Below are 12,644 nucleotides of genomic sequence, written 5' to 3'. Positions count from 1 at the left end.
TTAGTTCTACTTTATGGTTGTACAGTATCTATCCTGCAGTTATTCTGACCCCTTTATTGGAATTTGACCTTAGCACACTTGTAAAGCCCTTTATCGGCTTCATGCTGAATTTGGATTCTCTCCTGTGATGAAAGAATCTACCAAATAAACACATGCACATATTTGTTATGTGAAAATGGAATATTTGGTGCATACCATCTGCTGGCTTTTATAATTAGATGAGAAGATGCACGTGGCTTTACTGAAAGCAGAAATTAGTTACCTCAGTCACGGACAATTATGATGAATTTACAAGCTCATGAATAAACAGGAGAGGAAAAGGGAGGAACACGGTGTGCTAACAGCCTCCTGCAACATCAAACAATGCTAGCGGTGACAGAAATGAGGGCCAACATTTATGTGTGGAATCCCATTCTGTATTACTTTGCCAGGCCTAATGTAATCAAAGAGCAGTGACTATGATTTACTTAGCTGATATACTGTAAAAGCATTGAGCTCGGCAGGCATCCACCTCAAAATGGTTTAAACCAGGTAACATGGCTGCCAACAAGAAAACATTGTTTATTGAATAGAGAAGACAATATAAGAGGTATACTGAGTGTGTATTGAGCCCGAGATTCCGCTTACTTAGTCCGCCTTCAACAGTGGACCTTCTGCCTTTAAAGAATTTGAATCTAGTCAAATACAGTATATGTAGTATTTCTTCATTCTGGAAATTAATTTTTAAATTAGAAAAAAAATAAATTAATTGTAAAATAATGTAAAAATAGTAAAATGGGTCTTGAAATTGGATTAATATGATTAGATTTTGTTTTATTCTATTTTATTATAAGAAATAGTAGATGAACTCGACTAGATTCAAGATATCTGAACGTCTGAAAATGTCCTTTTTGCATATGTTCCATTGTTTACATTCAGTAGGATGCCTTGGAGAGAACATGCACAGACGGTCCACATGGTCGTGTAGGACAAGCGCTACAGAACGTGAATGGATATATGACTAGATGGATGAAAGGATGAAAGACAGACTCTGGATGATGCTCTTTGTAGCCTGTGTGATTATAGTTCATCATTTTATTAACAAAGTTATTCGGAGTAATTACTGTGAAATGGTTTGTCTGATCTAATCTGGTTTGGTGACAGTGAGAGTTACAGCTTTAGCTGAGTATAATACTGGGTCTGTTTACTTCCAGCCTTTGGGCTTCTGTGCTTTACATACACACCTCACTGTCCTGTATGTGCTCATTTAACTGATTGAGGCACTTAGCTTAAACTGTTTTTGCTGTTTGTGTTTCTCCTCGTTACTTTAACGCTAATGTATTTCGAGTGGAAAGTTCATCAACCTCAAGTGCAAAACCAGACTCCATTAAACTGAGATTATGTAAATAGAAAACATGTTTATTATAGATGAAAATTTATATAGTGTCACTTTTCTTCTCTTTATTAAACTACTGTGAATAGTGTGTTGAGAAACTGACCCCATTTAAACGTCTTCTCTGGCTCTTTCATGGCCTTATCCCTGCCTGATTTATACCTCTGCTCCAGACCAGGCAGTGTAACAACTGTTCCAGTGCCACTTCATTTAAGTGTTTCAAATTTATCTTCAGTTTAAAGAGTCATCTCGTTCAGATGACCTAGCTGAGAAACAATACAATTTCCAGACATCTGTTGGAAACATTATATTGTTGTCAGTATAAATGCGATAAAGAAAACTGACATGTTCAGCTTTCTGACTTGTTTCAGCTTCTATTTCAGTCCGGGATTCTGTTTTATTTGCCCGAATTCAACAATGGACCTTCTTCCTCTAAAAATTTCATTTGCAAGTGATATTGAATCTAGTCAAGTTTATGTACTATTTCTTATTATTTAATTATAAAAAGCCAAATAGAAGATCATTAAGACTTTTATATGGATAAATTCTGTCTATTATATTGGCAGCTAATTTTACTTCTGCAAATTAATGCTTAAGTCTCCTGGTGGTACAGCGACAGGATCCCATGAACCGGGATCGATTCCCAGGCAGGACGCTAACCCAGCCACTGAACAGTTAACTCTTTGCCGATCCCAAGCCCGGTTGAAATGGGAGATTTGTAAAAGAAAGAGCATCCATCTTAAATCCTGCACCAAATCTAATACGCGGACCACATGATCCGCCATGGCAACCGAAAGAACAACAACTGGAAATTAATGCTTAAAATTAGCAAAAAAAAAAAAAGGTTTAATATTTTTAATATTTTTATATAAGACTAAATAATGAAACATATAAATAACGAAAAATACAAAAACAAACAAACAAACAAAAAACAAAAAATACCTGAATATAAGAAGGTATAATGATAATATAATAACAGAATTATAGAACTTTTTTTATTTGATTCAAATGTGGCATTAAATGCAAATGAAATCAATATACGCCATTAACTTCAGTGTGACAATCAGTGTGTTGGTTTTTGTCTTTCAGGCATGAAAATCACAATGAAAATACAATTCTCTCCTTTTCACTTTCAGGCGTAACCAGATTTTAAACTGCTATGCCTGTACTGTTGCTTGAGATATGTGCAAAAGAGAAACACATTTCATAAGAGAGGTATGGAGGTTATAATCAATTATCCTATTTTAGACAGTTTTATGATCCCAATAAAACAATAAAACCGTAATCCATAAAAATGATAAAATCATAAATAAAAAGGTTTATGAGTGTAATTGTATAATGTTTACTGATAGGAATCGGTCAAAGGTCATACCTTTGATCTGACAGATGTACAGTATGTCATGATTTTATTATGTTAGGTTGAGGTTAAAAGTTCATAATAATAAAGTTAATGATTGTATTGATATATTGCTTACCGATAGGAATTATTTGTGTTGACACCAAATAGTTAAAGAGCCCCCTTTCCCTCCCACCACCCCCTCTTTCATATTGGTTAGCCCCATTGTGTCTGCTTCAAGTAGATAGGTGACAAGTAATTAAAAACAAGGCCATGTGTTTGATCCAATAGATAGACCAGTATTTTTAAAAAAACGGGGTTTACGACTCTCAGATGAAACGGTATTGTAAAAAAGGCAATGTGTATTTGTTCCAATAGATAGTAGACCATTTTTTTTTTAAAAAAGGGGGTTTATGACCTTCGATGAAACAGTATTGTAAAACAAGGCCATGTGTGTTTGATCTGGGGTCATAGAGTTATCCCCTCCCATCAGACTAGGTGGTAATCAAATCATGATTATGACACCCCTGCGTAGTTAGGAGCATCTCTCAGACTGATCGTTAGCCAATGGGGGGGGCTACCTATAACGTCACACAAGCGCACACGCCCCCGTGAGCAAACGTGCACACGCCCCCTGAGCAAACACGCGCAAACGCGTACACGCCCCCTGAGCAAAGACGCGCACACGCGCAAACACGGCTTTCCAGGGTTCTTAGATTTGTGTTTTCAATCGATTGTTTTATCACATATTACTAAGATAAAATGTTATGTTTTACTTTAGACAACTGTATTGAGATTATTTCCTAGCTGAATTCGCCGAAGTAAGAGTAAAACTAAACCTTGATTACGAGTGAATCTTTCAAAACCCAACCCCCAAGACCCCCACCCCCTTCCCAGCACCTCCCACCACCAGCACCACATTGCAGACAGTAACCCTCAATTAAATCTCGCGAAACACAGGATTTTTTTAAACAGCATTTTTAAGAAAGTAAACGTGTTATATGGGAATTTTGGAGAATGTTATTATTCATTAAATTGTAATTTCATACTATTCTTGAAAAAAAAATCTTTATACATACTGATAATTAAGATCCAACCTGCATGAATTTAGTTGAAGTGAAATATTTTAAAATATATAATTTAAAATGTTTATTTGATTTTTTCAGTGTAAATATTTTATCATTATATGTTGGAGAGTTGTGTAATAGTTTGCTTGCAGCTAATTTACCTCAATTTTCAAAAACAACAGAAATAAGTACAGTGAAATTAGACTCTTAAGTTTAACACACACTGCTAATAGTTTAAGTTAATAAAAAATAATTAGTTTAATAAAATCAAAAAAGTACTAGAAACATAAATACTTAAGTTAGTTGAATAGTTTTATAAAATTAAGTTGACAGAACTCAATCTATTTAATTATTTTGAGCATTTGGATTTACAGTACTGACTACTTGAAAAAGTCGAGGTTTCACCAAAGCAGAAATCATGGGATGTAGGATTATTTTCAATAATATCTAATTTTTTTAGCTTCTTAAGAGGGAGAATTATTCAAACGCTTCTGTGCCATGTCTAATGTAAAAATGTCTTAATTCTTTATTCGACAAAACACACCAATTCAAGAATTCCTGAGAATTACGCAAAGATTGACCATATTCACTATCAGAAGTGTTTTGTAGTGCGCTGTGCTAAACGTTTTCAATTATTCTATCCCTTAGATGTAAGAATTCCCTAGAACGTCTTGAATGCTGATATTTTCTTCGTGGGTGGTGCTGGTGGTGGGAGGTGCTGGGAAGGCGGTGGGGGTTTTGGGGGTGGGTTTTGAAAGATTCACTCGTAATCAAGGTTTAGTTTTACTCTTACTTCTGCGAATTCAGCTAGGAATAATCTCAATACAGTTGTCTAAAATAAAACAGATAACATTTTATATTAGTAATATGTGATAAAACAATCAACTGAAAACACAAATCTGAGAGCCTTGGAGGGCCGCGTTTGCGCGTGTTTGCTCAGGGGGGCGTGTGCGCATTTTTGCTCATGCGCATTTGCTCAGGGGGGCGTGTGCGCTTGTGTGACGTTATAGGTAGTCAGAAACCCCCTTTTTTTAAAAAATAAATAAATACTGGTCTATCTATTCAAGCAAACACATGGCCTGGTTTTAACTACTTGTCACCTATCTACTTGAAGCAGACACAATGGGGCTAACCAATATGAAAGAGGGGGTGGTGGGATGGAAAGGGAAACTACTTGGAGTCAACACAAATAATTCCTATCGGTAAGAAATATATCAATACAATCATTAACTTTATTATTATGAACTTTTAATCTAAACCTTACATAATAAAATCATGACATACTGTACATCTGTCAGATCAAAGGTATGACCTTTGACCGATTCCTATCAGTAAACATTATACAATTACACTCATAAACCTTTTTATTTATGATTTTACCGTTTTATCGATTATGGTTTATGGTTTTATTGTGGGTCATAAAACTGTCAAAAATAGGATAATTGATTATGACCTCCATACCTCTCTTTCATATTTAATATATGATATAATAACACACTATTAAATGATGTCTTTCCAAGAAAATTTCATCATTAACAACACTAATCGAAATACAGAGAACAGTAAACGAGCATCCCATCAGGACCAGCCATTTTGCACAGTATAGCCAACTCACCTCTGTCTGTGTTGGGGACACCAAGATCAACGGTCGGAATGGAAGGATCAGCGTGATCACTGTAGTACTCCAGATGTGCAGCTTGTCTCTCCCATGTCTTCTTCACCACAGGGACTACAGCACATGAGGAAGCAATGAGTCAACACCAGCATACCAAGCTTGCAAAATTCATACAGCCCTTAAGATTTACTGGTGTTGTAATAGTGTCTGTTCTAGAGTAGACAAGCAAGCAAATTTACTGTGGCTCTAATGACCTCTATTACAAAACAACGCATTAAAACGTCTCTTGAATAGTGTCTCACGAATAACACTGGTTCTCGAACAATTCTGATAGAAATCTGAATTATTTTGTGTTAGAAGTCTTCCTTTGCATGTCTAAAGACATACCAAATACTTGACAGGCTTCTTAAATCAAAGCACATGCAATGATTTAAAAGAATTATAGCTAGCAATACATAGTAATTAGCTACACAGAAATAATACTGAGTTATCTTCTAAACATTGGCAGCACTCTAAAACATTATTCTTCCTAGGAATGTATTTGACTACAGCACAATTTCAAACAACTGTTTAAAATATTTGTCACACCTGCAAGAAATGCTTATAGCTTTATATAAGGGGAAAATAACAAGAACATAATGGACAAAGAGTTAAAATCTGTTTTGCATTTTTAACATTGCATTACAGGAGCAATGGTTTAAGGTTATGTAGAGGAAAAGCTCATCCACAACAATGATCAACTTAACTACACTGTTTTCACCTCTTCAGCTGCAGAAGGGCTTTTTCAGTTTCTAATGAAGCTCTTTGGGTTTGTGTTAAAATGGTAAATAAAAAATGTTCAGATTTTATTTGAACATTTTTCACAAATAGGACATTACATTTTGGACAAAGCTCCTTTATTAGCTATGCAATCTTCTATAGACTGTTGAGAGAGAAAGAGCCCACATCATCAAGTTCCTGGTGAAGCTCTTTGGTGTGTGAAAAAGCTAAAGTTCCTAGAAGATGACAATTTGGAACCATTTTTAACAGTCCACAAAAGTTGCATAACTAATAAAAGGCTTTTGTCCAAATATTTCCTTTTTTTTATTTAATTTTTTTGGAAAGCTCTTTGGGTGTGCGTTAAAATGTTCAGCCTTTGACAGTGACAAAATGGTTTCACTCTCAACAGTTTACAAGCTTATAAAGACCATAAGGTTCTACTGAAGGCACAGAAAACACTAAACAGCTCAGATAGACCAACCTTGCAACCCATGCTGTCAAGCTGAATTGTAGTTGAAATGCTGACTCTGATTAATTGAGTAAAAGTGACTGAATTCACTTAACACAGCTATCCCAACCAGAAACGAGGAAGAAAATAGCCTGACATAATCCTACAAAGACAGACCAATAACAGCAAAGACATCATGAACAAAACACTACTTCAGGTATGTGGATGATATCTGGGTTATAGTCAAAACACAGACCATGCAATCTGAATGAATTGACACTGTAAACCGCTATGTCAAGCTCAAACAGGAGGACACACAAGATAGAAAAAGGGCCTTTTTAGTATACACAAGGAGAATGGAACTTTAGCTACCTCACAAACTACTGTACAGTACATTACACTGATCTGTATTTGCTATCATCCCCATGCTTAAACACAGGAATCTAGAAATGACTGGATCAGTCCAAGGACAAAGAGTGTAAACATGAGAAAAGCTTTAGAAGCATTGGTTATCGAAATTAGGCTTTTGTCAACAGCAACAAAATTCAACAGGAACTCCAAATCCATTACTCTAACAGCAAATTAAAGACAAACAAAGACCTTTAAGTTCGTATACAAACCAGGGTACCAAAGCAACATGAGATTAACCTGGATGCCCAAGGATAATGGGATACTCCAATTTATCAGGATCAGGTGGATTAGAAATGCTTCTGACAAGAAATTTAGCCAAGCAGAAACATACTTTGAAGCAAAGGGCATATTTAATTGTAATTTAATTCCTCAACAGGACTGACCTTTGCAAAGACACTTCATACTTATTAAGATTTCCAAGGAGACTTCAAAATAATAAAAAACTTTTTGATAAAAAGTACTGACAAATATTTCAGTTGGCCACTATTTTGCGTCTCTAAGTGGTAAACATTGCACAGCACATACAAAACTCCAGGATCTGTAAAACCAGTCTGGAGATTAAATCCTGAAACAGGTGACTGCAGATCAATGTTTTTTATGCAATCAAAGATTCGGATGCAAGCACATTTTCTAGTCAAATAAACACCATGACACCAGAACATCATTTAAAGGTTCTAGGGCTGAAGACCTTCCAAGGAACAAGACCAAGCCTCTGCTTCAGATATGTTGCTGATTTGCTGTCTGGTTTAAAATCAACCCTTTAAAAAACATTTCATATTATGTGAAGGTAATTGGATTATTGGTTAAGGCTTTGAGCTGGTTTGTAAAGGTTGCATGTTTAAAACTCAGCACCTCCAAGTTGCCATTCCTTGGACCTTTAGGAAGACCCTTCTTCAAATACTCATGTCTATACTGTTTCAATAGCAAGTTGCTCTGGATAAAAGCATAAACCAAATGAGCTAATGTAAATATTACCTCAGTGGATATCTAAATAAAGTACACATGACAAGATAAGAACATTAAAAAACCTTTTCTTACTCTATTCTTAAATCTTTTTTTCCCCTGTAAAACCTGGTACAAATAAATCACCACAGGGAATTAAGGCATCCATCATAAATGAGATAACTCAGAGATCCATATAATTCATTTTCATTGTCAATCACTCAATTTACTCATTATGTTGTTATTGCTAATGATTGCGGTCACCAATATCATATTATTTTGCTGCTATTATTGTTGCTGTTGTGGATATTGCCTTCGTAAAAATCCTCCTCTTAAAGGTTCTTTAAAGTGACTTCTGAAACACGATTATGATAATCAGGCCAATTAAATGACGGCACCGGTTCCACAAATACATGCTTCCTTTCCAAATAAGTCTTCAAAACAGATGGTAACACTTTAGCTGTCTCATTAGGTGGAGAATCGATGGGTAATGCTATGTGAGTGCTCAGATCCATGAAGACCTGTGATAATTATAGATATGCTGGAGGATAGCCCATCATGCCTTCCAAAAAAAAAGGGCACAGAAAGCTGCATTCGGTGATGGGTTTTAAACTCATGTGCATTAAATACCTGCATATTCCTCTTTAATTTTAATGAAAGCAAACCAACTGAAAATATCAAAAGCTAGAATATGGTCATATGAGTACAATAAGTACACAGATGTACACGTTTATGAGATAATATAGAGCCATATGTTTACATGAAACAAACTGATTCTGCTTCCATCCAGTGCTTAAATACATCAGTACATGATTTTAAAAGTCATTATGGGATAACAGAATATAAGACCTAATGATACACCAGTGTTAGCTCATTACAATTTTCTAATGAGTTCAGAAAAATTATGATGTCTTAAAGACCTATATAAGATTTATTGGCAATTTAAACACTGTACTATACAAATGGACCAGGAATTATAAAAGTACTGTAATATGGTGTAATTTTTATAGATCCTCAGTCCCGGGTGTCACTTTACAGAAATAATAAAAAATCATCGTTCAATTAATTATTTTAAAATCAATTCACGGTGATTCTTCTGGGTAACTTTTAGTTTTTGTACATTATTCTACCATGCAAGGACCAAAATTTAATACTATAATTATAGATCCAATCAGTTCCAATATCCTCATGAGAATTCCCAGTGTAATTGGTTGACGTTAATGCTGAGTGAATTGATCACGCTAACTCTACATCGTCCTAATATCTAATCATTAAGAAACATCTTTATATCGTGTTTGGCATAAACGATGACATCACATTTTGTTAAGAAACACAATATTTTTATGTAAACTCTACATAATAATTTTCCTTGAATCTGACTGACCACATGTTCCACAAGAAAAATACATGAAAAGCAGGTTTCAGATTTGTTTTGCTAGACAAAAAGGACAGAAAATCATTGAGAGGTTACTTTCTTCTCACAGTAAGCTATCTAAACATTCTAACATAAATCTTCATTTATGTTCATAGTTTCAGAGCTTTCATGCTTCTGCTTAGAACTTTTTTTATCTCACCTTATAATATTTACCGTATTAATATAGTCGTTCTGTTGTTTTTTGGACTAATGCACATGGAAACGCAGGTGGAATGAGCCACGAGAAGATTTCTTTAACAGAGTTTACTGAACAACTTCTGGTACAAGTATGCAAGAGTATCAACAAATAATAAAGGGGGGGGGGGTTGAGTACTGATCCCTGTGGAACACCTTGATGAACAACTGCAGAGACAAATTGATGTTTGGAAACAAAATGATAGCGAGGGAAACAGCTCTATTTTCAGATTCCTGATACAAGACATGGTACCCGATAACAGATGAGAAATTAGTATCTAAAGAATCAAAAGCCCCCAAGATCAAGAATGAGGACAAGCTTCAGGGACTTGGTGTTTTGATACACATTAAACAAGGATCTTGTGACAGGAACTGAACAAAAATGACTTTTAAGACGGCTCCTGCTTATTTTTTACATCAATAGGGCCAAAATAGTCTACTCCAACATCTGTGAATGGAGCTTTATCTGGCATTACTCTTTCCTGGGGCAGATCAGCCATTTTATGTTCCATCAGAAAAACAAAAGTGTTAATTGTTGAAAATTGGCATTTTGTATGACATTATCTATCCTTGCCTATGAAGATATTCCATTTAATACAAACATCTGATCAAGGGACAAAAAAGTTCTTATTATCAAGAGAATTTCTGAATAATTCAAACTTGGTAGTGTATTTTAAACCCTAAGGTTGCCGACTCTTTTGGATAGAGGTGTTGGAAATAAGGTTTTTCACTAGTGCACAGACCTTCATTAAATACAAACACTTGCTAATCTAAAATCTAAATTTAAATCTAAAACCAGAGGACTGATATTGAGGACTTTAAAATGCAAATAGTTTTTTTTTCCATGCTTTAAAATAAAAATGAAAGAGAATATTTTAAAATGCCACCATGAAAGTACTCTTTCATGAGAGTACAAAGTACTCATAGACATTAACAGGATGATAATATTAATAAATTAATCATGTGAAATTTATGCATTTGCTTACATAAGCTTTTTTAAGGCTTAGTTACGGGCCATAACAGAAATTCTTATATGATATACCGTATTGTAGTTACATGACACAAACAGAAGAGCTACATGAACACCTACTGCTCACTAAAGTGAATGTTAGAAGAATAAATGTGCCTTAATCCATGATCAGAATTCCAAATGCTGTAAACAATGCTGTAAAGAATCGCAAGTAACGGAAACACACTTCTGATTCACTATAACTTCACCCCATGTACACAACTATTGCATAAGGTCTGAATAATGCTTAAGTCTATAGTTCGGGCCCTAACAAACAGACTGTGCAACAGTTTTTCCCTTAACACCAAGCTTCCCAACACCCAGAGCTGAACTGTGCCAAACTGGCACACACACACACATACACACACACGCAACAAACACACTCATTCAATCTAAAACTATGTTTTCAACAGCAGCCATATAAACACTGATAATGTGCTGTTATACGCAGACACTTTAATGCCGTTTTGCTGCTATTGAAAGTGTACATATGTTTACAAAATGTACCACTCTATTGTTCTATGTAGCACCAAGGTCCTAACAAACCTCTTTTCATTTCACTATGTACTGCGTCAGCTATATATGGTTGAAATGACAATAAAAGCTTCATGACTTGACTTGAAATACAGGCCACAGAATATGGTATCTCTAAATGTAACAGTCTTGTGTGGTGTCCTAAATTAAACCAAATGAATTAAACAAATGTTACACTATTGTGGTAATAATGAGTTGTCATCACTTAGAGCCTTCTTGCTGTTGATGAGGAAGGCCCCATATGGCCACATGGGATTGCTGTGGATATTACACTTGAATAAACCATGAAGATGTCTTGGGATTGTAATTGCCATGGACAGTTATGAACTCAAGTGTCAATCAGAGAAATTTTTTCATGTTAAAACAACAGTTTTTTTGGCTATACAATGGCTCTTTTTGACCATATAATACATAGCTACAGTATAAAAGTGAAATGAGTTACAATCACACTCTCTGGTGACATGCTTTTGAGTCTGGTTCCTCTTGTGGTTTCTTCTAATATCATCTCAGGGACTTTTTTCCTTGTCACCATCATCTCAGACTTGTTCGTTAAGAATAAATTTAAAACATATACTTTATTTACTAAATTATATACTGCTGAAAGAAGCTGCTTTGTGAAAATGTCAACGTCCGTGTCAAATAGCTACACTCGGATGTATAGAAAAAAAAACAAAACATTGCAATCGCAGATGTAGTGGGTAGGAAGTAAACAAACATTTACTTTTCACGACAACGCAATGACAAATTGACTCACCTCTTTCTGTGTGGAATTTCTTGCATGTCTTCACTGCCACAAATATGGCCTCCCTTTTAACAGGCTCACCCTGATGGCGATAAACACGAGATGATTATATAAATGTTGACACACGCATAACCGGAAATGTTCAAACTGGCACTGGTTTAAAATTACAGGACAGTGCACAAATCACACACACACACACACACACACACACACACGCACGCACACACACACACACACAAACACACACACACACACTCTATTTTCTTTTCTTCTTATTTTTGGCTGCAGTCCAGTTAAGTATCAAACACAAGGTCAAAGCGTAAGTAATTTAATCCTCTCCTATTGCTATTGAGTCTTTTATCTCAGGATTGCAAACTAGTACAGGAATCCCCTTAAGCTCTATTTAAACTCTATTTAAATTCGGAGCATGTCGTACAGGTTTGAGTCACTCTATAATGTTTGATTTGGAATAGTGCCTTGGGGACAATACTCTAGAGTTTACCGAAAAAGGACGTCTGGTGCTGAAAGTTCTCCTCCTTCATGATTTCAGCTTTAAGTGATGTGTGCATATCAAATATTAGAAGAGAAGAATGAAGCCTTTATTTCACTTTGGCCTTTGCTAGAGGTTCATTTTAAGTAAATTCCAAACTGGCCTTCAGATTCTTTCTACTGATCAGTGGTTTATATGGTGTGGTAATGCGTATATATTTCTGTTCTCAAAGTCTTCTATAAAAGGCTGAATATGAGACTTATATTGTAACTGAATATTGTTTTGGGTTTTTTCTTCAAAACTCTCAAAA

The 12,644-nt window shown here is 35.3% G+C and overlaps 1 protein-coding gene across 2 annotated transcripts in view; it reads right to left on the bottom strand.

The window, feature by feature from the left end:
• The window catches only part of b3glcta (beta 3-glucosyltransferase a), a 150,466-nt gene that overhangs the window by 28,761 nt on the left and 109,061 nt on the right, over nucleotides 1-12,644 (bottom strand). For both annotated transcript variants that reach the window (XM_047820503.1, XM_027157204.2), the window contains exons 10-11: nucleotides 11,857-11,926; nucleotides 5,391-5,504 (exon numbers count right to left, since the gene is read on the bottom strand). In XM_047820503.1, the coding sequence (XP_047676459.1) occupies nucleotides 5,391-5,504; nucleotides 11,857-11,926 (184 nt within the window). The remainder of the gene's footprint in view (nucleotides 1-5,390; nucleotides 5,505-11,856; nucleotides 11,927-12,644) is intronic.

This window comes from Tachysurus fulvidraco, chromosome 11 (assembly GCF_022655615.1).
Source record: "Tachysurus fulvidraco isolate hzauxx_2018 chromosome 11, HZAU_PFXX_2.0, whole genome shotgun sequence".
Classification (NCBI taxonomy): domain Eukaryota; kingdom Metazoa; phylum Chordata; class Actinopteri; order Siluriformes; family Bagridae; genus Tachysurus; species Tachysurus fulvidraco.
This window is presented reverse-complemented; position numbering and strand designations above follow the sequence as displayed.